Source organism: Arachis hypogaea, chromosome 3, assembly GCF_003086295.3.
Source record: "Arachis hypogaea cultivar Tifrunner chromosome 3, arahy.Tifrunner.gnm2.J5K5, whole genome shotgun sequence".
In the NCBI taxonomy this organism is placed as follows: Eukaryota; Viridiplantae; Streptophyta; class Magnoliopsida; order Fabales; family Fabaceae; genus Arachis; species Arachis hypogaea.
The window spans coordinates 142,682,035-142,706,984 of record NC_092038.1 but is presented as its reverse complement, the minus strand read 5'-3'; the positions used below and the strand labels follow the sequence as shown (position 1 = coordinate 142,706,984).

General features: G+C 33.9%; 4 protein-coding genes and 1 pseudogene across 8 annotated transcripts; all 5 read right to left on the bottom strand.

Moving 5' to 3' along the window:
* Nucleotides 1-24: 24 nt before the first annotated feature.
* Nucleotides 25-3,473, bottom strand: LOC112734887 (3-ketoacyl-CoA synthase 4-like). The gene has a single exon (XM_025784408.3). It carries the CDS (start codon nt 1,845-1,847, stop codon nt 378-380), a length of 1,470 nt encoding a protein of 489 aa, XP_025640193.1. The 5' UTR covers nt 1,848-3,473; the 3' UTR covers nt 25-377.
* A 1,144-nt stretch (nt 3,474-4,617) lies between these two features.
* On the bottom strand, nt 4,618-12,536 carry LOC112734885 (uncharacterized; annotated as a pseudogene).
* LOC112734886 (3-ketoacyl-CoA synthase 4) lies at nt 5,321-6,711 on the bottom strand. The gene has a single exon (XM_025784407.3). It carries the CDS (start codon nt 6,667-6,669, stop codon nt 5,605-5,607), a length of 1,065 nt encoding a protein of 354 aa, XP_025640192.1. The 5' UTR covers nt 6,670-6,711; the 3' UTR covers nt 5,321-5,604.
* Nucleotides 12,537-13,469: 933 nt separating the features above from the next.
* Nucleotides 13,470-19,574, bottom strand: LOC112734883 (uncharacterized). Of its 5 annotated transcripts, none has more exons than XM_025784404.3 (7): nt 19,336-19,512; nt 17,854-18,091; nt 16,875-17,273; nt 15,351-15,621; nt 14,600-14,714; nt 13,940-14,058; nt 13,470-13,843 (listed from the first exon to the last, which is right to left on the bottom strand). In XM_025784404.3, exons 4-7 carry the CDS (start codon nt 15,572-15,574, stop codon nt 13,792-13,794), a joined length of 510 nt encoding a protein of 169 aa, XP_025640189.1. In that variant the 5' UTR covers nt 15,575-15,621; nt 16,875-17,273; nt 17,854-18,091; nt 19,336-19,512; the 3' UTR covers nt 13,470-13,791. The 5 variants fall into 5 exon arrangements, with proteins under 5 accessions (XP_025640189.1, XP_072085154.1, XP_025640188.1 ...); XM_072229053.1 differs by having other exon boundaries at nt 17,854-18,012; nt 19,336-19,474; XM_025784403.3 differs by lacking the exon at nt 16,875-17,273 and having other exon boundaries at nt 19,336-19,574.
* Nucleotides 19,575-23,136: 3,562 nt separating this feature from the next.
* Nucleotides 23,137-24,675, bottom strand: LOC112734882 (protein RADIALIS-like 4). The gene is made up of 2 exons (XM_025784402.2): nt 24,223-24,675; nt 23,137-23,455 (listed from the first exon to the last, which is right to left on the bottom strand). Exons 1-2 carry the CDS (start codon nt 24,504-24,506, stop codon nt 23,431-23,433), a joined length of 309 nt encoding a protein of 102 aa, XP_025640187.1. The 5' UTR covers nt 24,507-24,675; the 3' UTR covers nt 23,137-23,430.
* Between the last annotated feature and the right edge of the window lie 275 nt (nt 24,676-24,950).

Here is a 24,950-nt window from a genome sequence, read left to right as displayed (position 1 = left end):
AATATGCATAAATCCAGACCAAAATTTAAGTCCTATCAAGTGCTGTTTATTATTGCAGTTATGATTTAAATAAGATACTAAAAAGATTGGACAAAGATTTCTAGAGACCATTAACAACATACAGATGAATTTAAACAACTGAACATAGTATTACACTTTTACACTGAAAATTCAGGTATATTTAACTTCACGTGAAGTTAATAACTGAGAGCCGTTAGATGATAATTTAGTCAAATCATTTGACGACTTTCAGCTATCAACTTCACATAAAGTTAACTGCACCTGAAGACGACGCATTAAAATTAAACTTAGATCCTAACATTCCAGCAGCACCAATCAAACTAAAGGGAAAGCCAGACCAGAATCATCAACAAAGCTTATAAGGGTATTTCCACAGGATACTTATGAATGCAATCTTCCCATGGTCCATTAGGAGAAGGCTTCACATTCTGAAGTGCTTCCCAAACTGCACTGTTACATTTAAACCCACTTCCAAATGCAATTTGCCATACCTTGTTTCCCCTTCTCATCCTCCCTTTGGCTTCTATATATGCCAGCTCATACCAAATCGTGCTAGACGAAGTGTTTCCAAACCGGTGAAGTGTCATCCTAGAAGCCTCAACTTGGCAAGGAAGAAGCTGGAGATTCTTCTCCAACTCATCAATCACTGCCCTGCCACCAGCATGTATGCAAAAATGATCAAAAGCAAGCTTGAAATCCGGTATATAAGCCTTCACATCAGCCTTAAACAACTTCCTCATCACCAATGTGGCAAAAAACAGAAGCTGCTCATTAATTGGGAGCACCAAAGGACCAAGACTGGTGATGTTTGTCTTAAGAGCATTGCCTGCAATATCCATTAAATTCTTAGACAAGGAAATGCTGGTCTTCCCGGCTTCGTCCTGTTCTTGATAGAGACACCGGAAGGCCTTGTCGTCGGCCCCTAGATGAGTCCTCACGGCATGAACAAGCCTGTACTTTGCTCTTCTTCTGTCAACAGACTTATTTGACAGCAGCAAGGCCGCGCAGCCGACACGAAACAAGCAATTGGGTATGAGCATGGATTTCTTGTTCCCTGAATACCAATTCTGAGTAATGATTTCAGTGCTAAGAACAACAGCATATGTATTCCTATGAACTTGCAACAAGTCTTTGGCAAGATCAACAGCTGTAATCCCAGCACTGCACCCCATTCCCCCCAAATTAAAGCTCTTAATGTTACCCCTTAACTTATATTTGTTAACAATCATGGCAGAGAGTGAAGGTGTGGGGCTAAACACACTACAATTCACCACAAGAATGCCAATATCCTTAGGCTTAAGTTTGGTGTTTTGGAAAAGATTGTCCAAAGCACCAAACATTACCTCCTCGGCCTCAGCTCTAGCTGCAGCCAGAGAAGGTCGAGGAGGTATTAAATGCATGGCCTCGGGGGCATAAGTCTCATCCCCGAGTCCTGAGCGCATGAGAATCTTGCGCTGGAACTCGAGGGAGGACTCGTCAAAATCCCCCGTGAGCCGAGAATGCTCCATGAAGTAATGGAGTGGGACCTTGAGGTGGTCAGCAGGGCGAAAACAAGCGAAATCAACGAGGTAGACAGGGTGAGATTGAGTGAGAATGTAGCGGGTAAGTCCAAAGACAATGAAAGCAAAGCAAATTAGGATGGTGATGAGATTGAATTTGAGGTGGAGCCAAACATGGTGGAGATCATTGAGATCAGTTTGGGATAAATGGACTGAAGTTACAATGATCAAGGGGACAAAGCACAAGGTGAAAAGGTTGTTGATCAAGTAGTTGTAGCCTAGTTTGACATGCTTGAGGTTGACACCTTGGTCATTGGTGATACTCATCTTTGGAATGCAAAACAAATAATAGGAAGGGAATTATTGAGTGTGATGTGCAAAGAGGTAAAGAAAAGAAAGAACAATGTTTAAGACTCAGTTGTTTTGTATTAGTAATGATTCCAAATTCTTTGTAACCAACACATGAAATAATACTCTGAAACAAGAAACTTAAATAGTGGTTCCATGCACTTAATAATCGAGGTTGGTGGTAAGGAATGTTTTTATTATTATCTTTTTGCTAATTTCAATTTTCTTAAACCCTTTTTCCCAGGAAAGATTTAGTATAACAACCGGCAACAACAAAACAAAAGACTTATTCTGCTAGATAAAATCAATTATATGGATCTAATGATGTCATTACGTCTTATTATATATCATATTTACAATGAGATTATAGTCTTCTTAGGATTTTTTACTTTTTTTCATATGTTTATTTTCTATCTGATTCACCTTTCTAATTGAATATTCTGCTATGCTAATCTTCTCTTCATGAGTCTAAACTACCTAAAACGAGATTTTGTCATCTTTTTAATAATAGATGTGTTTCGGTTCGGGCCAGCTAGCGCGTCGCTCCGGTCCGGGCGGCCAACCCGGCGAGAACGTGAGACCCGAACCAAGGGGAACACCCGAATATTCCCTCTCCTTCAGCAAGGCACATGACAGCTGGAGAGGGAAACTTCCTGGAAGGTAGATCTGACCCCGTGGGATCCGCTCTAGGAGCAGAGTATATAAGGGGAGGGTCCTATCCCTCCCCCATGGTACGTCACTATCCACTCATCTCTACTGTCATCTGTACGAATTTTGACTTGGGCGTCGGAATCCTTTTTGCAAGTGACTCCCCCCTTACACCACAACAGCTTGGGAGATCGTGAGACTCCAGCTCTTCACCCTTTGGCACAGACTCGGGAAATCCACTCTTTCACCAATAGCCAAATCCAGATTTCTCCCATCTCGCTCATCTTACCAACCCGATCCGTTCGGCCAAACAAGACGTTATTCTAATTTTATTATGTTCTCATTTTGTTATTCTATCTACATTTATTTAGCTATTTATTTATCTAAATATTTTTATCTCTGTCACACTAAGATTATATTCATACTCACTCTTTACCACCTCATACTTCGTTTCATATAACATGCTTTGTCTAAGATAATGGTATAGTGTGATAAAATTTATCATTAAATTTTAAAGATATTCTTTTGTTATATATAAAAAAACCAGACGTACATCTGGGTAACATAGGCAGAGTTCAAGAAAGATCAAGTAATAGAGTCTAAAATATTTTCTATACTATTGTATCCTAATTAAACCTTAAGACAAAGGATTTTTTAACTAAAGAATAAAAAAGTGTACACTCTACCTAATTATATACCTCGACATCAACTATTATAAACAATTATTTCACTTACTATTTAACGATCGTTCGAATAATCGGAACGTAAATTACTAAATTTAAGTAACCGAGTGTCAAATAATTTTTCATCATCATTACACACAATTGAACTCTTAGATAAAAAGTGTAATGTAAATACACCTATCGTCCAATCATATGCTACTTAACTATCTCATTTATTACTTAAAATGGTCATTCAAATACTTGAATATTTAATTGATTGAAAATGTAAAATTACTTTCAGTGCATGCTAATTGGAGAATGATCAGTAGTGGCTGGAATTCAAAATGCAGAGTTTAATTATGCAAGGATGAAAACCTCTGGTTAGCACAATTGGATGATCTACACCTTTTTTAAGATGATTCATATCAGTGCTCAAAGACTTAAGAGGGAGACAAATCGATGTTAAAACCAAAAATGAATAAAGTAATTAATTAAAGGGTAAGGAGGGAAGAGAACTTGTCAAAGGTAAATCATCGTCCAACATAAAAAATAATTCCAAATTAACATATTCATCATACTTATTTTTTAGATTAATTTATACTGTAAAAGTTATAAATCTAATGTGTAAAGTCATACATGCACCACACTTCACTTTTTAACTACTCTATTAATTGCAAAAAATACTTCCAAATTAACACATTCATCATACCTTTTTAGATTAATTTGGATCAAACTCGACTAAAATGAGAAAATTAATAAAGTGAAAAAGTGAGAATCTAACCACTCCTAAATTAAGATAGTAAAACTCACACATGATAGAAACTACAAAATTAATGGTAATTAATTCCTTACTTTATCACTTTATAATTCTTTTCACTTTAAAAAATCTTTTTTCCTATTAATTGATTTAAAATTTTTTTGTCATTTAATTAAAAAGTAAACAGAAATAAAGGATATAAATATTAAAACTAAGAATTTAATTGGTATGCAGTGATTGAATCATATGCTTGTCTTTGTTCCTCCCCCTCCCAAAAAATAAAAAATAAAAATAAAGAAGTTGGAAAATTTAAGAAGAATAGTTCGAAACCAAACACAAAGTTGAAAACCTTGTTTAGTGTCAAATTAGGCGTTCATAAATGAAATATAGCCCACGTGATTCTATTATAGGAATTCTTGATAATAATAATTAATAAATAAACAAGCATTGGTTAACATGTCAATCCTAGAAAATTATTTCATCATTCCAACAGGAGCATGATTAGTATTTCAGCACACCGAATCATCAAACATCTGAATCTTATTGTTCACATGTACGTCACTTGCATTTTTTAAATGCTAATTTATTCTTGGATTTTTTCAATAAATCCAATAAATCATTGCATAATTGATGACATAACTCACAAAACTATTCCACAGCCAGAAGTCTCTAAGGAGAAAAATTTCGAAGCAAATATTCTCTGATATCTAAATCAAATCATTTCGCATGAGTGATATGTCGAAATAATATTCTTTATCCAATTAATGGTGAAAAAATAACCTAAAGTCTCAAGTAAAATATGAGCATAAAATAATCATAATACCCAATAAAAAGTTAACATAACTGACAAAAATACACCCCATTCCAGCAAAAAGATAACTGCTACCATATAAGACAACAATGAATTTGGTTGGATAAATATAGAGAATTAAGGACAGTAATCAAAGCTATTACCAACTAATCTTGCAAGGTGGGACAATAGCTTGCTACAAGGACTCATTTTCTTTTGGTCATAGTTTTGGAAAGTCCCATCACATTATCTTCTGTCCCTACCTGCAAATCACCATCACTTAGAATTCAAATATGAGTTTAGTAAACATGTGTCCTAAGGCACATGATAAGCTTACTATTAGTAGAAAGTTTTACATTTTTTCATTTAATAAATGCAAAATAAATGCATTGAAAACTTAATTTTTTTGTATTTCCAATAAAAACTTTCTCCATTTGTAATTTTAACATGTACCCTTGGGACACAAGATAAATAAACTCTTAAAATATATGAACAAATTTTAGATTCTCATTTCTATGCACCATCGCTATATAAACTGGTTTTGAGATAAAGAATGAAAGTTACTTCTTTTGTCTAATTTTACACTAAGTGGTGCTTCAAAATTAAACTTAACTAGACCAGATAATTCTCATGACTTGAGTATAGAAAAAATTTATAGAAGATTACAATGCAACTATAAAGAGTAAAAAATTCATAGAGAGCATTGGCAGCACAAAAAAACAGGAATCCACCACATCATACCCAAGAGACATGAATCTGACTAAATTGTAAGCTACTAGCAACATTCATCAAACTTCAAACAAAAATGAAATTGTAAAACGTATATGAACACATCTGCAATTGAGAGGCAAAAGGACATCGTGAATTCACTTCTATGTTCTAACTAATATGTTGCTGAGCTATGAGGGGTACTTCCACAGGATACTTATCAATGCAATCTTCCCATGGTCCATTAGGAGAAGACTTCACATTATGAAGTGCCTCCCAAACAGCACTATTACACTTAAACCCACTTCCAAATGCAATTTGCCAAAGCCTATTTCCCCTTCTCATTCTCCCTTTGGCTTCTATATATGCCAGCTCATACCAAATGGAGCTCGACGAAGTGTTTCCAAACCGGTGAAGTGTCATCCTTGAAGCCTCAACATGCACAGGAAGAAGCTGGAGATTCTTCTCCAACTCATCAATCACCGCCCTGCCACCGGCATGTATGCAAAAATGATCAAAGGCGAGCTTGAAATCCGGTATATAAGGTTTCACATCAGCCTTGAACAACTTCCTCATTACCAATGTGGCGAAAAATAGAAGCTGTTCGCTGATTGGGAGCACCAAGGGGCCAAGGGTGGTGATGTTGGTCTTAAGCGCACTGCCTGCGATTGCCATCAAATCCTTAGACAAGGAAACACCAGTCTTCCCAGCATCATCCTGTTCCTGATAGACACACCGGAATGCCTTGTCATCGGCAGCGCGATTGGTCCTCACTACATGAACAAGCCTGTACTTTGCTCTCCTCCGTTCAGCAGACTTGTTGGAGAGCAGCACGGCTGAACCCCCGACCCGAAACAAGCAATTAGGTATGAGCATAGATTTCTTATTCCCAAAGTACCAATTTTGAGTAATGTTCTCAGTGCTAACAACAACAGCGTAAGTATTCCTATGAACCTGCAACAAGTCTTTGGCAAGATCAATAGCTATAACTCCAGCACTACACCCCATTCCCCCCAAATTGAAGCTCTTGATGTTACCCCTCAATTTATACTTGTTAACAATCATGGCAGATAGGGAAGGCGTGGGGTTAAACAAACTGCAATTCAACACGAGAATGCCGATAGCCTTAGGCTTAAGATTGGTGTTTTGGAACAAACTATCCAAAGCACCAAACATAACCTCTTCGGCCTCAGCTCTAGCTGTAACCATGGAAGATCTAGGAGGTATGTAAAGCATGGCTTCGGGGACATAAGTCTCCTCTCCAAGTCCCGAGCGCAAGAGAATGGGCTGAATGAACGCGCAGCAGGGTGCTTGGTATAGAGATGTCATCTTCAGAAAAAAAAAAAAAAATTTGAGTTGATGATGAAAAAAGATGAAGAAAAAAAAAACATGTATGTCTCGTACTGAGAAGAAAGTAGCAGTTAAATAACGGTTCCGTCATTCGTGCAATGTGCGGTAACTGGATTCTAAGATTCGGGGCAGGTGGGAACGAATTTTCTTTTTTTTTTTCAAGAAATTATTTTGGTTAATTTCAACAACTCCTCCAATTATTTATTTGCATTTTTTGGGGTTGAAAAATTGAACTAATAATGTATAACAAAGAATGAGTTGGCGAGAAAATAAAAGAAATTTGAGACAGACGTATGCATGTTAGAAAATTCAAATGAAGAGTTGGATGACGTAAGGTGGGGAAGACTCTGGCGAGGACATGTAGATGATACACAAGTTGATATTATCAACATTTCAAAGACAGACTAATGGATATTTTTATTTAGAAAAAAATAATTTTTCAATTGATGAGGTGGAAGACAAGTTAGCAATCCAATAAAAAATATCTCCAAATTAGCACATGCACCACTCTTATTCTATTTTATTATATATAAACAGAACAATTTCCGTAAACTTAAAAATTGTAAATTTAACAAATAGAATTGCTAATAAGTGTTATTCGAACCACTCATGTTACTATGTTAGTGTACACTAAAATTAGCTGCCAAAATCGGTCACTAATATAAAATATATGTTGAAATACAAAATGCACATTAAAAATAAATTAAACAACACATTTATACATAAAATCATAAATACATGACAACTGATTTTACTGTACAAATAAAATTTTTGTATGATATATGCACCACACTTTATCACTTATTTACAATTCTATTAAAAATTTAATTTTAATGCACTTCCCGTGTAAAATAATTTTATACATGCATCTAATTACGTAATATCATGTTAACAAAAATAATTATCTTTTAGATTGATAGCGTGAATAGTCATTTAAAAGAACAAACGCGATTAGATGACTATATAAAATATTTTATATTGTCAATGTATTAAAATTGAACACTTTTGTTAAAAGTTTATTATAATTTACCCTTAACTTTTTGCAAATATGGAAATCAACCTATTGAACCTTTTAAATGTGCAGATTATGTTGCCCATTTTTCTATTAGTATTAACAAAGTTTAGGGTATCGAAATTGCATACGTAAAATAATTCAGACAGGTGCATATAAACTAGAATTCAAGGGGTCCTGCAATTATTTTCTTGCATTACTATTATTATCACTGAATTATATGTTACTCTATAACAAAACTTTCAAAGAAGTAGATGTAACATTCAAACACTTATAATCTTGATAATAAACATAAACACCCCAACTTGGCATATGTTCCATATGCATATAAAACTATTTCATTATCTTAACAGGAGCATGATTTGGATTCAAAAGCACAAAATCATCAAAATTTTGATAGTATTGGCCACATTTAAGACACTGCAATTTTCTAAATGCCAATTTATTCTTGGATTTTTCAATGAATTCAACCATTCATTGCACACCAGAAGTATAACTACATGAGTTTAGATCAATGTGGAGAATTAAGGTCATCAATTAAAGTCATTACCAAGTAATTCAATAAAGTGGGTCAGTAGCTCAGGCTACATAGCCTCCTTTAAGAGTCTTTCAGTCACAGCTTTTGGAAGTCCCATCACACTATCTGTTGTCCCTACCTGCATATTAACATTTCTAAGAATTAGAAGTATTTTTCAATTAAAAGAGGAGAATAATTTTTAGAGTTTGATTGTTATGTTTATGCACACTGTCATACAATTGGATGCTTAATTTGTATAACTTCTAAGATAGTTGGTGTCTGAGTTAAATACTTTTACTAATGTGACAATAAATGATTTGATATCTTTGCACTACTTTTTTAACATTGACAATGCATGCAAATTAAATCCTAATTTTTTTTATTTAACATAAGTTTTTTGAGAATAAACCTACCACTTCTCTGACAAATGGTAATATCGAAGGATGCTCTATTAGCAGCCCACCAGCAACATTGAGAGTAACACCCTCATCAACCTAAATGACAAGAAAAAAGATAAAAAGCTTATCAAACACCCAAATAAACAATTTAAGATAGTTTTGTAGAATAAAGTGATCATCCATGAGATAATCAATTCAAAGAAACAACACATACCAGCTTCTCAATTATTTCATTGGGTATTTCGTTGAAATAGATCTGTAAGTTGAAACAAATTACTCAGAGAGAGAGAGAGAAAGAGAAAAAGAGAGAGGAGAGGAGAAAATTCTACATCCACACGATCCATTCTCCTTTTCTGAATCCGGTTTTGAGGTTTGTAACTAGAACGGATGACACAGTTGCTGCATGCCCCCCAGAATAATCTGAAATTTTGTAAAGAATTATATACATAGAAGCCATTGGAAGTTCAAAAGAGAAGAGATTTTAGATTACACATGAATGGAATATAACATATGCAAACCTTTCAAGAATTGCTGAGCTTCTTCTTTGCTAGATGGTTTTTCCTACCACACCGTCATAGACACCATCAATCATTTCATAATGAAGGATAAGCAACTTTGATGATAAAAATTTAGAAAAAAGAAACTGTAAGTGAAACAAATTACTCAGAGAGAGAGAGAGAAAGAGAAAAGAGAGAGGAAGGAAAATTCTACATCCACACGATCCCATTCTCCTTTTCTGAATCCGGTTTTGAGGTTTGTAACTAGAACGGATGACACAGTTGCTGCATGCCCCCAGAATAATCTGAAATTTTGTAAAGAATTATATACATAGAAGGCCATTGGAAGTTCAAAAGAGAGAAAGAGATTTTAGATTACACATGAATGGAATATAACATATGCAAACCTTTCAAGAATTGCTGAGCTTCTTCTTTGCTAGATGGTTTTTCCCTAACCACACCGTCATAGACCACCACCTCCAAATCATTTCATAATGAAGGCATAAGCAACTTTGACTGATAAAAATTTAGAAAAAAGAAACTTGACCATTTCTTTTACAAACTAATTTCATTACCACAAGGCCATTTATTTACGAGGATAGCAACCACCAACAAGCAAGAGCTTGGAGATCATTTAGTTTTTCATCCATAATACAAGAACAGCAATTTGTTTCGACTCTGGAAATATTTTTAGGCTATTGATACACACTAGCCAAATCAGTTTAAAAAGAGAAGGGACGAGTAAAAGAGACAGCAAGAACAACAAAATGCTAGAAACCAAGAAAACCAAGCCACAATGTAGCTGATTTTTTTTCCCGATAGCAATGTTGGACATTTAACTTGTTTCTGTTTCCTTCAGAAAAAGAATATCAAGTGGTGATGTTGCTTTAGTAACATGTGACGGAAGAACAAAGGAAAACTAGAGAAGAAATATTTATAACTCGGAAGAATATGATGTATACTTGGTCACAAGTAATTAATAATGTTGGCTCAGCATCCTTTAGGTAGTCATCAACAGGGAGCTTCTGTAAGATAGCTTCTGCCTAAGGAATAAAAATGAGAGATGATAAGTACCTGAGTAGCAGCTTCATGAATAAAAGTGATGTAGTATTTTTGAAAGTGTGAATAGTTACATAACATCTCCACATAACTATTTAGAGAAGAGTCACACAAAGAAAAAGAACACACACAGACACACTGATGCAACAATTAAAAAAAAAAAAAAAACTGAGCAAGATATTGCTCTGAAATGGTTTGATGAAGACAAGAGAAGATAAACCCAAATCATTTACTTTGATCGTTCCTGAACCTAACAACGACATCCTCAACTTTGATTGTTCCTATCAGATAAGCATGAAAAACTGAAAAAGAGGACAGAAAATAAAAAAAAAAAAACAAACGGTTTACTTTGTTACAAAAGGAATGAAGTGTTCGAGTATCTTCATTTCTTCACATGGCTGGCTAATTTACTATTTATCTAATAAGCTATAACCTCTTCAAAAGAAGCTAGTAAGCTACATATCCTCATTTAATAAATGGCCTGGGTAACACCACCTAACAACAACCATTAACACCTAACTAACAGTTGCCAATGACCAGAAAGGAAGCAAGATGTACTGTGTCTGCCGCAATTAAAATCATTGATTCATCAACCCTCTCTTGGTTACTGGTAGTTTGAAGTTTTGATATGATGGCATTAGCCTGATACATAATCACATCCAAAATCAGAGGATAATTGATCATAGCATGGCCTTCCATGAAGGAAAGGGAAACAAAACACTGAAAGCAAAAAACTAGGTGACATCATAAAAGCAGTTACAGCATGCCTTTATAAGGTCTCTCTACTCTCTCTCAGAAAGAAGCAAAATATCTATTATCTCATCTAATACAGCACTAGCACCAAACAGAACTTTTTTTGCTGGTTCACTGATGACAATGAATGCAGTTATGTATGCTTACTTTAAAATATAATTTATAAAAAAAAAAGTTTGAGAAGGGGGGGGGGGGGGGTATGCAATTCTATAATTGAATGGGGAAAAAAACACGTACAATTTTAAGCAACATTCTTTTTTATAAAAAGAAATTAAGCAATATCAAGTAATTCATTTGTGAGATATAGAGAACACTAAAAAAGTAATGACTAGAAGGCAAACCTTGGCTTCAGCTAGAGCCATAACCAGCTCTTCAGGAGTTTCCTTTCGGATGCTCTTCTCATCAATATCAGCAGTCTGCACGTAAATACAAAAGATTAAAGAAGCCACGTCCACACCTTAAAATCCAATCCAATCATTGTTGAACGAATGTCATTTACTTACCATTTTCGTGAATTCGTACCCCATTTCAGATAGTATCTTGCGCCGTGCTACTGAGGATGATCCCAATATAATCTGCAAATGATAATATATCATCAAACATTCAACGTGATTCCATAATCTGACTTAAACTAAAATTGTAGACAACCAGAGCTTTAGTCAGAACTTCACTGCCAGCATGGGGTGTCATTGTCCTAACCCCTAAGCTAGATCCAACCATCACCATGATTTCTGGCAAACATTGTGGTTATATTTTTCTGGTTATGCACTTTTAACATCAAATTTGTTCTACTTCTCCTTAAACCAATTTTCTTATGTTGAAATAACACACATCTATATAAATATAAAAATAAGAAAACGGTAAAGATACACAGTACTAGTAAAAAGTAATTATGACAATGAGAATAGGATCTACGAAACACTTAAGTATAGATATGATGCAGATGCACACACACAGTTACATAATAAAAGATGATAAGAGTTGCAGTTCCATGCGAGTTAAACTGCCACAACAGACTCAGCTCGTTGTTAACTGAATTCAGTTAGTTAGTTAGTTAGTTAGTTAGTTATGTTACTGTTATATAAACAAATACAGTAACTATAACTACATCTCTGCAAGTAACGTGAAAACAGGGATAGAACTTCAGAGGGTAATATACATTAAACAGCCAATCTCTAATTGAACGATGATTTGAAATAATTGAAATATAATTGACGGAAAGAGGAACCCTAGATTGGAAGGAGAAGAAGACGAACCTTGTAGGAAGAAGTGGAAGCTTCCATTGTTGCAAGCTAATAAACCGAATAGTGAGCGGGAAATGGAGACAGAGGCTATGAAATAAAAACGAAAACGAGCGACTAAAATTAACGAACGAAGAGATTGGTGAATTTCGATTGAGCTGTGTACAAAGGTCTGTAAAATACTAAGAGAAATGTAGATGAGTAAAATCCCATCCCACCCCTATCCTTTTACATAAATGACAACCCGCTCCTCAACCATACAAAATTGACATCCCCACTTTTGAATTTTGATAATTGATAATTGATTTTATTGGACATTCAAATCTTTGGGAGTGGATCTTTTTAATTATTATGTTTTTTTTAATTGTTTGATAAAATACATTTAATATTTTTGTCACATATTTTTTTTCTTACCTAAAAAATATGATCACACTTTATCAAACAATGAAAGAAAAAATTGAGAGGATCATTCTCCAAATCTTCTTGTTAATCCTTCAAATAAATAATTAGGGATTTATGTGTCTTGTTAATAAAAAAGTTAAAAGTAAAAGAAACACTTTGATCTTTTTCTTGATTTCAATCAATTCATTTGAAAGCATTCATTGTATTCCTTTAGAATTTAGAAACTTTCCTTTAGGAGTTTATATTCAATACCTACACCAAACCAAAATGCCAAAACAACCTATTAATTCAACTAGTCATAAAGAAAATGATAGGTAAATACTCATTTAACTTTGATGCCAAATGCAACACCTTTGTCTCACCAAATAATCTCACAAATATTCATTAGTATATTCGTTCAAATGTTTAGCAAATGGTGTGATATCATATCATTTGTAAGTCAAAACGTACTATAATCTTCTGTGTGTTTAAGTTTAAGGTCTCACAAGTTCAAACTTTTGGCTATAACAAATACATATTATCATTTATTTCCAGTCAGTTAATCAAATGCTACTTCCTACGAGGTATTAGAGATGATGAATTAGATATTTTAATTGGGAGGAGAAAAATAAGATAGGAATTTTAGTTTGTAGAAGAAAAAGAATTAGGAATCTTAAAGAAAAAGGAAAAAAGATCGTGAAGAAGAGAAGAATAAGAACGCTGGATTGAAGAATGACAAGGGTTAACGTAAATTACTGAGACACATACACCTTAACCATGTGCCCAAAACGTGTGCGTTTTGCTACCAAGGTAGGGGCCAATATCTAATTAAGATTGAATACATCATATGCTATAAGATTGAATAAATCAATAGCTCTGTTGAATGTTGATACAAGAGAAGCTCAATATTGCAGCAGCAACTCTAGCAAAAACAACTGAAGATCAAAGATCTTCAAGATCACATTAACGACTGGACACTATAGTAGAATTCAGTCAACTACGCGTGGTGGTTTGGTGGACAGAAAAAGGAAAGATTCAATTTTAGATGAAAGGATAAAAAAAGTTATTAAAAATCTTCACAAAATAATGAGTTTAGTTATAATGGTGATCAATGGTTCACCAATAATGGTGATTGGGAACTTCATAGCTTCTAGGCAATGCCTCTCACATACTGGTCCAATGTTGTATTGAACAGCTGACACCTACACAAACCCATGGAAAATTGATTCAACAAACAAGTTCTTCCATGGTAAATAAGGGGAAAATTTGAGAAGAAAAAGTGATATATACTACGTTACCTAATAGGAGATCCGGGTGTATAGAGCGGATTCTTGACAACATATTCAACATACAAATTGTAGATATACTTCAAGGAGTCCCGCAGATCACCGGTTCGAGGATGAGTCACTAGGATAATCTGCATGAAACATGAAAATCATGGAGAATCTCAATATAATCATAACCACAAGTTAATTACAAATATGGACAAAGTGCCAAATAAAAATTAATTACAACTTAAATCAGCACCAACTACGGGCTTGTTTGGGTGAGCTTTTAAAAAAAGATCTTTTTTTTAGTTATCTTTTTTTAAAAGATCTTATAAAGAAGTAAAAGTAATTTTATGTTTGGATATCTCATGTAAAAAGGTCTTTTTATTTATCAATTATGTTTGGGTATAACAGTATAAAAGTACTTTTTTGTTCATTTATTACATGAAAAACATCTTTTTTTTAAGGAAAAAAGATCTTTTAAAAAAAGATGTAAATTACAGCTTCTCAAAAAAGATCTTTTTTTGATTTTACTAGTGCTTTTACTTTTACTACTAGAAATTTGCCAAACACGTTAAAAAATAAAAAAAGATCTTTTTTCATTGAAAAAAGATCTTTTTTTAACAAAATAATGACGCCCAAACATGCACGTAACATCTTAAGGTATACAAGAACATTGTTGTAGCTGACCTTTATTCCGGAAGGACTTTCCATGAAACTAAGTTTATATGTATTGGTTCGAAAACTGTGAAATGAACAACCTTGGCCGGGCAACTGAGGCACACCAAGGTTTCCTTTCTCTGCACTGCACAATAAGTTGGAATACGTGAACTAAACCTACCAGTTCAGTATAAAAAGTCTACACCAAAGAAACTCCTTTTACAATCATACAAAACATCCATCATCATTTATATTGTTGATCAATGGCTAATTGCTGAAATAGTAGACAAGATACCATAATAAAGCAATTTCACAAACAAAATATAACAAACAGGAGAAAACTACACCTAATTAGGATAAAAATGAAGGGCACATCAGAATAAACAACCATCCCATTAAGTTCTATGAGATCATAGCACATTACTAACTTAATGATACCATGGTGTGAGGTTATAAACATTACTTACATGACCATTTAGGAATTCACAACCAAAACCAAGGACTTAATTTTCAATTGCAGGTTTATCACCTAGGCCCAACTTAACTCCTTATCATTGTCTAGTGCTGTAATTTCTACACATTGCACAGAAAATGATGTATAAATACAAAAACTATTCTTAAGAAGGTACTTCGGCAACAATATAACAAAAATGGTCAATTATCCATGAAAAATGGTCAACATTGTTAACGCACTACCCTCACCCAAAATGATATCTGTTGCATAATTTTGCAACAATTCTTAACTTTGCGTGTATTTATTTAAATAAAATAACCAACATACATGGTAGGGTCCATCTTCGCTGTTAGTGACTTCAGTGAGAAAAGAAGTCCAAACATTAACTTATGGTCTTGCTGAGCATTCAATGTCCGCAATGGGCGATTCCACTCCCGATAGAGCAAGCATACACCATTCCTATTGAACACATACATCATATGGCCATTGTTCCCTGAAGCTGTTGGTACAGGAGGTGATGGACTGATTTCGGACCCTCCGAAAAATTGCATTCTTGATCAACAAGGATGTAGAAACAGAGATACTAGTATACCAAAACCTGAAGTGGATGTTAATCACTTTTAGTGCAGTATTTCACAATTGGCAGTAAACATAAGGTATCAGGTTGCGAGAACCGAACCGGTCATTGAACCGGTCGAGTGACTGGTTCAATGGTTCAATGGTCCAACCGAAATCGAGCCATAGTTGAACCGGTTTAATTAAATATACGATAAAATTATTAAAAAGTCAATATATAATTTTAAATATTTAGATTCAATGATTTTTAAACTTATAAAATTCAAAAATTCAGAGTTTACATCAACTTCCATATCTCCATCTAATAAAATAGAATAAAAGGCCAATGCGAACCCAAAGTTAATACTTAACAACATATATCTTTATTAAATGAAACAAGTTTTGCTATTTCACTAAATCCCACCAATGATACCAAGTGAGTGCATATTTTAAAGGGACCAAAGCATCATAAAAGACTAGATAGGATTTGTAAGAAGAATTCTGAAGCATCTACAGATATATGAGGTACTTAAGTCGGCCTTAGAATGAATTTTCATTGTCTTAAAAACAAGTTTTCTTTGCAAAAGATATGCAGTAAATGCAAGTTTTTTTTCAAAACAAAATGCTCAATTAAATTGGCTTCTATCCCACAAAACAAGAAGCCACAGCACACCACAAAATCATAAAGAATCAACTGAAATTTCAGCAATCTACTTCTGACCATAAAAATTCCCCAAATTGGAACAACCAAACAAACAACCCGTACCCACACAACCCCGAGAATCCAAAATTCAAGCAACAGGCCACAGAATAAAAGGAAAAAGGAACAGAAAGAATTAAGAAGAGTACCAATCTAATACACAGAAATTTATTAATTTTTTTATTATAAGACAACAAGTTTTTCAAGGCACAAAACAATCCAAATTACATATAGCCAAAAACAACACAAATTACATCCAGAAAATTTTCAGAAAAATTAACTCAGCAAAGAAAAACAAACCATGAACAAAATTATACCAAAAAATTTAGCAAGATACCATCAACTCAGCCAGTAAAATTTAACAAATCAGTGAAACACCATCAACAAAATTAATCCAGAATAATTAAAATTCTTCAACATCATAGTTTATTTCAGTTTCATACAAATTAATAAAAGAAAAAACATAACAAATCCATCAGAAACTCATAATCATAAACATTATTCCAAATTACAGAATCATATCATCAGAGATAGAAACTCAAAATCATCAAAATCAAGTTATTAACGACAAAAAAAAACGAACAAGCACTGGTTACCGCGCGGCGAGGGAGGCACGAAACTGACGCCAAGGTAGGAGCGAAACAGACGGTGAGGCAGGGAGGAGCGAAACAGAATTGCTAGCGAAGGAGGAACGATTATACAGAGACCCAGAGGAGAAGAGCTTGTGCGAGAGAGAAGAGGGTCAAAGAGCTACCAATGTGCGAGAGAGAAGAGGGCCAGACGCAACGACGTAGAGGAGAAGAGGGCCGAGCAGAGCTTCCAGAGGTGACTAAATTTTGAATGTTAGGCGACGCTGGCTTAGTGAGCACCACTGCTGCTGCAGTTTGAGAGAGAGAGAGAGACAGACGACGCCGAACTAGGGTGCAATGGAAATTAGGGTTGGAACTTGGAGGGGAGAGGGCTGAAGGAGGAGTTCGGAAGCAACGTTGCGAGAACTGGACCGGTCAATAAACCGATAAGATCACTGGTTTAACGGTTTATCGGTTTGACTGGGGTTCAACCGATTTTATTAAATATTAAATAAAATTATTAAAAATTAATATATGTAATACTTGATCACTATCTAGTTGTTCTATCTTCAAAAATAAAAATTTCTAATTAGTAACAACTACAATTTACAAACACAAATTAAATACAGCCAATAACTAAATATTTACAGAAAATTTCTAATCACATTAAGAAGCCAACAACATACAACATCAAAAGTTCAAAACATAATTATCAATTACATATGGCATCAGAAGTTCAGAAAACAAACTCAAAAGTCAAAATCCATACAATTAGACAACTAAATCAACAATCAACAAAATTAATAAGTACCACCAAAAAATAACGAAATTATTTTAGAAGAATTAACTCAAATTGAAAAGAACAGTGAACCTGAACAAAATCACTAAATGAAGTCAATCAAAATACAATAGTCCTCAACAAGCAACTAAAGAGGGCTAATTCCATAATTCTAGCCTTGAAGACTTTCACAGCCTCGTCAAGAAACTTAGCAGAGAAAGAGAGAACCTGGAGAATAAAGGGAAGAAGCTCGACTGCTCGAGCAGTGAGAGGAGGTGACGGCCGAGCAGTGGAACAGAGGTGACGATGAGGAGAGACGTTCGCGGTGAGAGTGAGACGAGACGCGACAGCGAGGAGAAGAGCTCCACGATGGCGATTAACAATTACCTAATTCAAGAAATTGATTGAACCGGGTGAAGGATTTGTCATGGCTTCATATGCGGATCCGAATCCAAAGTCTAGAAATCTAAATTACAAATTACATACAACAATTCAGAATGACAGCAATTCAGAATCCAGATTATATCAATTCATACAGCATTCAAAATCCAGAATTATATTCAGCAAAATTCAATACAGCAGAATTAAACTTATATTGCAAAATTCAATATAGCAAAATTCAAAATCCAGAGTCCCAAAATTGAACTTATATCAAATTCAGAATTACAGAATGATTAATTCATATAATTAACAAAATAAAAAAAAATGAAAAGCAGAAGAACTCTGTATCAAGCCATCAATTCATATTGACGAAGAAAATCCAAATATTAACAAAATCAGAAAATCAAGCAAATCAATTACTAACAACTGTATTATCAGAATCAATTACTAAACCCTAAACCAGCAAACCGACGCCAAGGAGATGGCTGCGAAGTGCGAACAGAGTTATCAATTTCACGTGAAGTCACTACACCTGAGTTTCCACCTTATTTGTAATATCCATAACGAACGTATCTCTTAGCATAGTGGTGCACAATATGCACTCAACAAACAGTAACACTACTAGTCCAAGGTAAAAGCAAAATTTGTTGACACCAAATATTTCATCAATTACTTATACATAGATGATATCAGCAACCAACACAGAAAAACTAAGGATAACATTATAAATTTGCAAAAGGTTATAGAAACACATAAGATGATGCAAGTCATCACCAGACCTCACTGTTGTACCTCTACTAAATCAGGCTTTGGCAACACCCCGAAACAGGACATGTTATCAACCATGTTCAACACCATGCTGAGCTTTACAAGCATGTATTATTAGATTATATTTTCAATAAAAATAAATTAACAAGAAGTTTGTCAACAAAAGAAAACTAAAACTCTGATTTTGGTACCAACTGTTTTTAGCTATTAAATTCAACTGTAATGTGAATTGCATACCAAAGACTTCCAATCAACCAAGTAGAGAACAAAAGATGAAGGTCCTCCACCTCCGATCCCTAACGGAATCAATCTAAAACCCAGCAAATGATTTTGTTCTCTACTTTAAAACAGATCCAAGAGATCGTCACTAATTCCTAATATATGAACTCGATACACTTGAATTTTAAACAGAATCTAGTGCAAGTGCTCAAAATCAATGGTATTAGATAATACAGATTACAAAGTTAAGTTGATGCTTCAACTATTCTATGAACCACGATCTGCTGCATCTGTTAATTGAAATGAACAAAGAAAAAAAAGAGAGACAGCAGCATTGTGCACCTTGCAACGAGAATAGCTGAGGCGGAGAAGGCGGTGTTCGTTGCGGTGCCAGAAGCAGAGTTTGCGCGCGGCAGTGAAGAGATCGAAGGGATGGTGGAAGATGATTAGAGATTTGGAATGGGGAATGGGGAATGGAGTGTGGACGTGTGGTAGTGGTAGGGGTATTTTTGGGAACTGAAATATTTCTTTAATTTTTTTTTTTTTAATAACAAAAAATTGGGTTTGTATTTATTCTTATTTTTCGGTCCATATTATTTCAGTATCGGTTAAGTAAAGTGCACGACATAAGTTAACTACTAACTAGCTAGTTGGGCTTGTTTGTTTATTTCGAGTTGGATATGGGCTTATGTTTTAACTTTGTTCTCAACAATATTATTGGGCTTTCCTAATAACAAGGCTAAACCCTTGTCCAAAAAAGCCCAAACCAATAGCGGAAGAAATTTATCCAAATGTCTAGTAGTCATCATGTATGACTGTATGTCTTGCAATAAGTGTATCTGTGTTTGAAATTTGACTAAGCAAAGTAGTAAATAGAGTTAAAAATTAAATATGAATTATTGATCTAAAATATAATAAATAGAGTTAAGTTTTGTTTAATTAATAAAAAGTGCATTATTTTTTACTTAATATATAATGTTTAAGGATGAGTTAAGTTTCATTGATGGCAACTAAGTGCGATTAATTGTTAATATATCCATTTTGTCTACAAACTCGTTAAGAATGAGTAGCAAATATATAATTTTAGGATTTGGATCTTCTAAAGTTTGAATTTCACTTTAGAGAGTAAAGTGTGATCTCTCACCATTGATTTTATAGGTGGGACCAATAATAAATATGAAAGAGAAACTATTTAATGGTAGAAAATCACACTTTACTCTCTAGAGTGAAATTCAAACTTTAGAGGATCCAAATCCATAATCTTAATTAGTAAACATCCTTAGATTAGAAGGTTTACTTTAGTAGTGGAGTAATAAAGTATAATATATTTGAATTTTTTGCTAATCATTATGTGATGAAAATATTAGTAAACCACTACTAGTCTTCAATAAAATAATAATGTTAGTGATTGGATAAAAAATGTAGTTATATTTTCCAGTGACATGCATTACAAGCAATGAATTATTTATCAATGTCTTACGTTATTAATTTTGGTATTATATACTAATTATAAGTTATTAGAAACCTGTTGCACAATCTTCTTATGCAGAACAAAAGTTACAAAATTTGTCAATCTTTGACTTTGAGGGTTCTATTGTTTCACGGCGGTTTCAAACCTTCCCTACACTAATTATGAATCCAAGTTATATGGTCGGTGGAATCGATGTCAAATTTGATTTACAACACTTTTTTTTATAGATTAAACGGTCTTTAATTTTAAGTATTACATCATAAATTCATACACACTATTTGCTCACACACCTAATATTTTTAAAGAATTTTTATTTATTATTTGATATTGACAAAATTTAAATCTGAGTACAGTAAATTAAGAGATATATTAATATGTCATTTCAACTAAATATCAGCTGTGTTTACATTGTTTTTTCTTTTTTTTTGTAATTGTTTTTTGTGAGTGCTTCATTAGCATTAGATCGAATAGATTTTGATATCATACTAAAATTTAAATTAAGTGGTCCGATTTCAACTCTAAAAACTTTCGCACTTATAAAATATTTAAACACTTTATTTTTACTTAAAGTCGTAGAACTTGTAATATTTTTTATTATTTGATACTTTTTTTTTTTAACTGACGAGCTCAACACAATTATAGTGGAGCGACAAAAAATAAAGGTATGCAGACAATAAAAGCAACAAAAACCAACCTAAACATAATCCCTATTGTTATTTTCGACATTGTCATCAACAACAAATTAAAAGAGATCCGTACTACTCTACTCTCTATAATTTGTCAAAGATTTGTAAAACACCTCTTGTACACCAGCTTCCTTGTTATTAAATATCCGTCCGTTCCTCTCAAACCAAACATTCCATATAACTGCAAAAAAACATATAAACCACTTGTTGCGCTCCTCTTTCTTGCTAATGACACATGTCCAACTCTCAAAGTGTTCTTTTAGTATAGACCACAACCTCTCAAATTCAAAGAGCCATTCACACCACACCTGTCAGGTAAACTCACAACCAAGAAACAAGTGGTGAATATATTTCACATCTTTTTTACATAACACACACATGTTATCACCATGGATAAGAATGTCCAGTCTATGCAATCTTTCTTTAGTATTTACTCTTTCTATAAAAGCAAACCAGATAAATAACTTTACTTGTGGCAGAACCAAACCTTTCCATATGGTTCTGGTGAAACTGTAGCTGGTAATATCTTCCGATAACGTTTCTAACTGCAACACTTGCACAAAGGAGTTAGTTGAAAAAATACCTTCCTTGTCAAACTTCTATACAACTCTATCTTGCGTATCACATGCTATCTCAACAGGTCTTAAAGTCTCATGCAATTGATCCACTAGTTCCAACTCCTATTGGTATAATTCTTGTCTCCATTGGAAGTTCCAAATCCACTCTAACCCATCTCAAAACCCACAATCCCCTATAACAGATCCTGTTTGGTTTGAAACAGAGAAAAGTCTCGAAAACGTCATCTTAAGCGACCCACTTTGTAGCCAAACATTTTCCCAGAACTGAGTCCTCCTTTCATCACTCACCTCCATAAACAACCCAGCAATCATCTTATCTCTCACATTATGGTCTTTGAACTACAGCTGATAGATTTCTTTCTATGGACCTCCTCTACTAGGCAATGTTTGAGCTGACATACAACATCACATTAGGGTTCAAGTTATGACAAGAGCGTATAACCTTCTTCCACAATGGACACTCCTCTTTTGAGAACCGTCACCACCACTTGAAAAGGAGCTGTGTTCCTCACCACAGCATCACCCACTCCCAATCCTCCTAACTTTTTAGGTGCCTAGACCACGTCCCACTTGACAAGTGCCACGCCTTGCCTGCCTTCCTCCTTACTCCATAGAAATTTTTTCTGCAACGAAATTAACTTTTTCGCCACTGCTTTCGGCATCTTATACAAACTAAAATAATGCACCGGCAAGCTATTCAACACAGACTTAATCAGAACTAACTTACCCGCTTTGTTAAGGACTTTTGCCTTCCATAGACTAAGCTTCTCTTCGACCTTATCAATTATTAGTTTGCACGTGCTGACCCACCTGGAGTTCGCTCCCAAGGAGATGCTAAGATATCTAACTGAAAGGTTCGCCTCCTTACACCCCAATAAGTTACACATATTGTGTGTCCATGGCTGTTTGCAGTTGATTGGGATCAGACTGGACTTATCAAAGTTTATACATAACCCCGACATCATCTTAAAGCACCTCAACAATCTGGCATAGTTTCTGATGGTCTCCTCCTCCGGCGGACAGAACAATATAGTGTCATCTGCAAATTGAAGATGTGACAACTTTATATTATCCTTACCAACCAGCAAAGACGAAATACGTCTGTTTCTGACTGCCTCCCCTACCATCCTATGCAGGACATCAACAACAAGAACAAACAAAAATGGAGACAGTCGGTCACCGTGTCTCAAACCACTCTCCATCTTAAATGGTTTAGTTGGTGAACTATTTATCAAAATCGACATCGAGATAGTACCAACACACTCCTTCACCCATTCTATATATTAGGTTTTTTTTTCTCAATTTGAAAAATATTCTAAGATCATATCTAACATTACAAGTTTAGTCTCTATCAATATCATTTGTAATTTTGTATCCATCAAAAAGACAAATTAATGAAAAGAAGTACTTGACAAAAACTGGTCATGATTTACCATCAACCAGTTGGCATATATGATTGAGATAATTAATTAATAACTTTTTTTTTTACATTACATATATATAAAGGGATAATAACATACAGCTAGCTAGCATTGACACTTAAGGGGGAAAAAAATCAAACCACATTTGATTTTTGTTATTAAAGAACAAAGCTAATTAAGCTACTAATAATAAGCTAGGTGCATTTTTTGGTTTTTCACTTAATCCACTTGATTTGTATAATATAATCTCTATTTTTTGTCCCACCAAGCTTAATTAGTCTTCACTGGAGGCTAAGAAACTTCAACCTACATTGCATGAACGAAATCAGATTCCAAGCCACATTATTAATTCACAATGAAATATATATATATATGATCTTATGTAGATTAAAAAAAAAAGATAAACTTGAATAACAATTCACAACAATATAATAATAAGGTGTATGTGAAATAAATCATTTGTGTTGTGTCTAAATTAGACAGTAAACCCGGCTTTTATGTGTCTCTACGCAATAACTTTTTTTTATATATAAAAATAATACATAATTATTAGCAATTTAGCATGCCTACTCACTTTTTTTTCAAAATAATAATAATTATTAGTTTGGACAAGAAGAAGATATTAATTAATGTATATCCAAGCTCTAACCAATTTACTATTTATATCTATTAAATTTTTTTAATGTACTATTTTGAAAAATATAATAAGCACTACATACAGAATCCCTTTTAACTATCATATGGTAAATTAAATATACCAAATACAATATAGTACATTTTTAGTTTGTGTATAAATTTAATAAAACAAGCAACTACTCCGTTTTAAAATAAGTGTCGATTTAATTTAAATGGACAAAAAAATAATGGAAAATAATTTATATTTTAGTTATGTACGATAAAAGGTGAAAACTCATATGTAGTGAATTTCACAAAAAATTAACTATACCTAAATTTATTAGTACGTAAAAATAAATATATATTTTATACGAATAACTGATTTCGTGTAATGGTGCAAAATGCTATACATAATTATTATTATTAGTAGAAGTGGTAGAAAGTAGTAATAACAAGACCTTCTTTCTTCTTCCATGTAATTGTTGTAACCTTTATTGCTGGATCCAACTGTTGCATTACTTGGAACATTTCTATAATTAGGCAAAGGAACATGTCCTTCCTCAATTTGCTTCAAATCCTCAACAAGCATCTCATAATGCATCTTCACTTCCTCCACCGTAGTCTTCCCTCCGACCGCCCTCGCGAGCTTCTGCCACCGGTCCGGCGTGTCCTTGTCGAACACGGCCAAAGCGTTCTCGAATCTCTTGTTCTGCTTTGATGTCCAAGCTGAGCTTGAGGCCATTGATGATCTTCTATATATGTCACAACAACAAATGAAAAAAATAAAAAAAATAAACACACTATACTATAGTATATGACTATATGCTAATATAATGAAAATTAATATAGTTATTAAGGGAGAGAGAAAGAGAGAGTTATTTATGTGAATAATATGGATGCGTTGCTACCCTTTATATAGTAGTGGTTGTGTGATGCTATATAGATGTTGCTTTCGGAGCATAAAGTGGGGGGACAAATTGTAAAAAATCATACTACTTTAATTTTTAGGTATTTGCCTATTTTACATGACTGTGCAAAATTAGTTTAATTTTTTCTTAGATGCATCTCTTAAATATTTATACACACTGACTCAATAATTTGAGTTTATCCTAAACTATTTAGAATTTGGCATTCATTGTGAAAGATTGCATGTTAATATATTTTGAAAAAAAAAAAAAGTGTAATG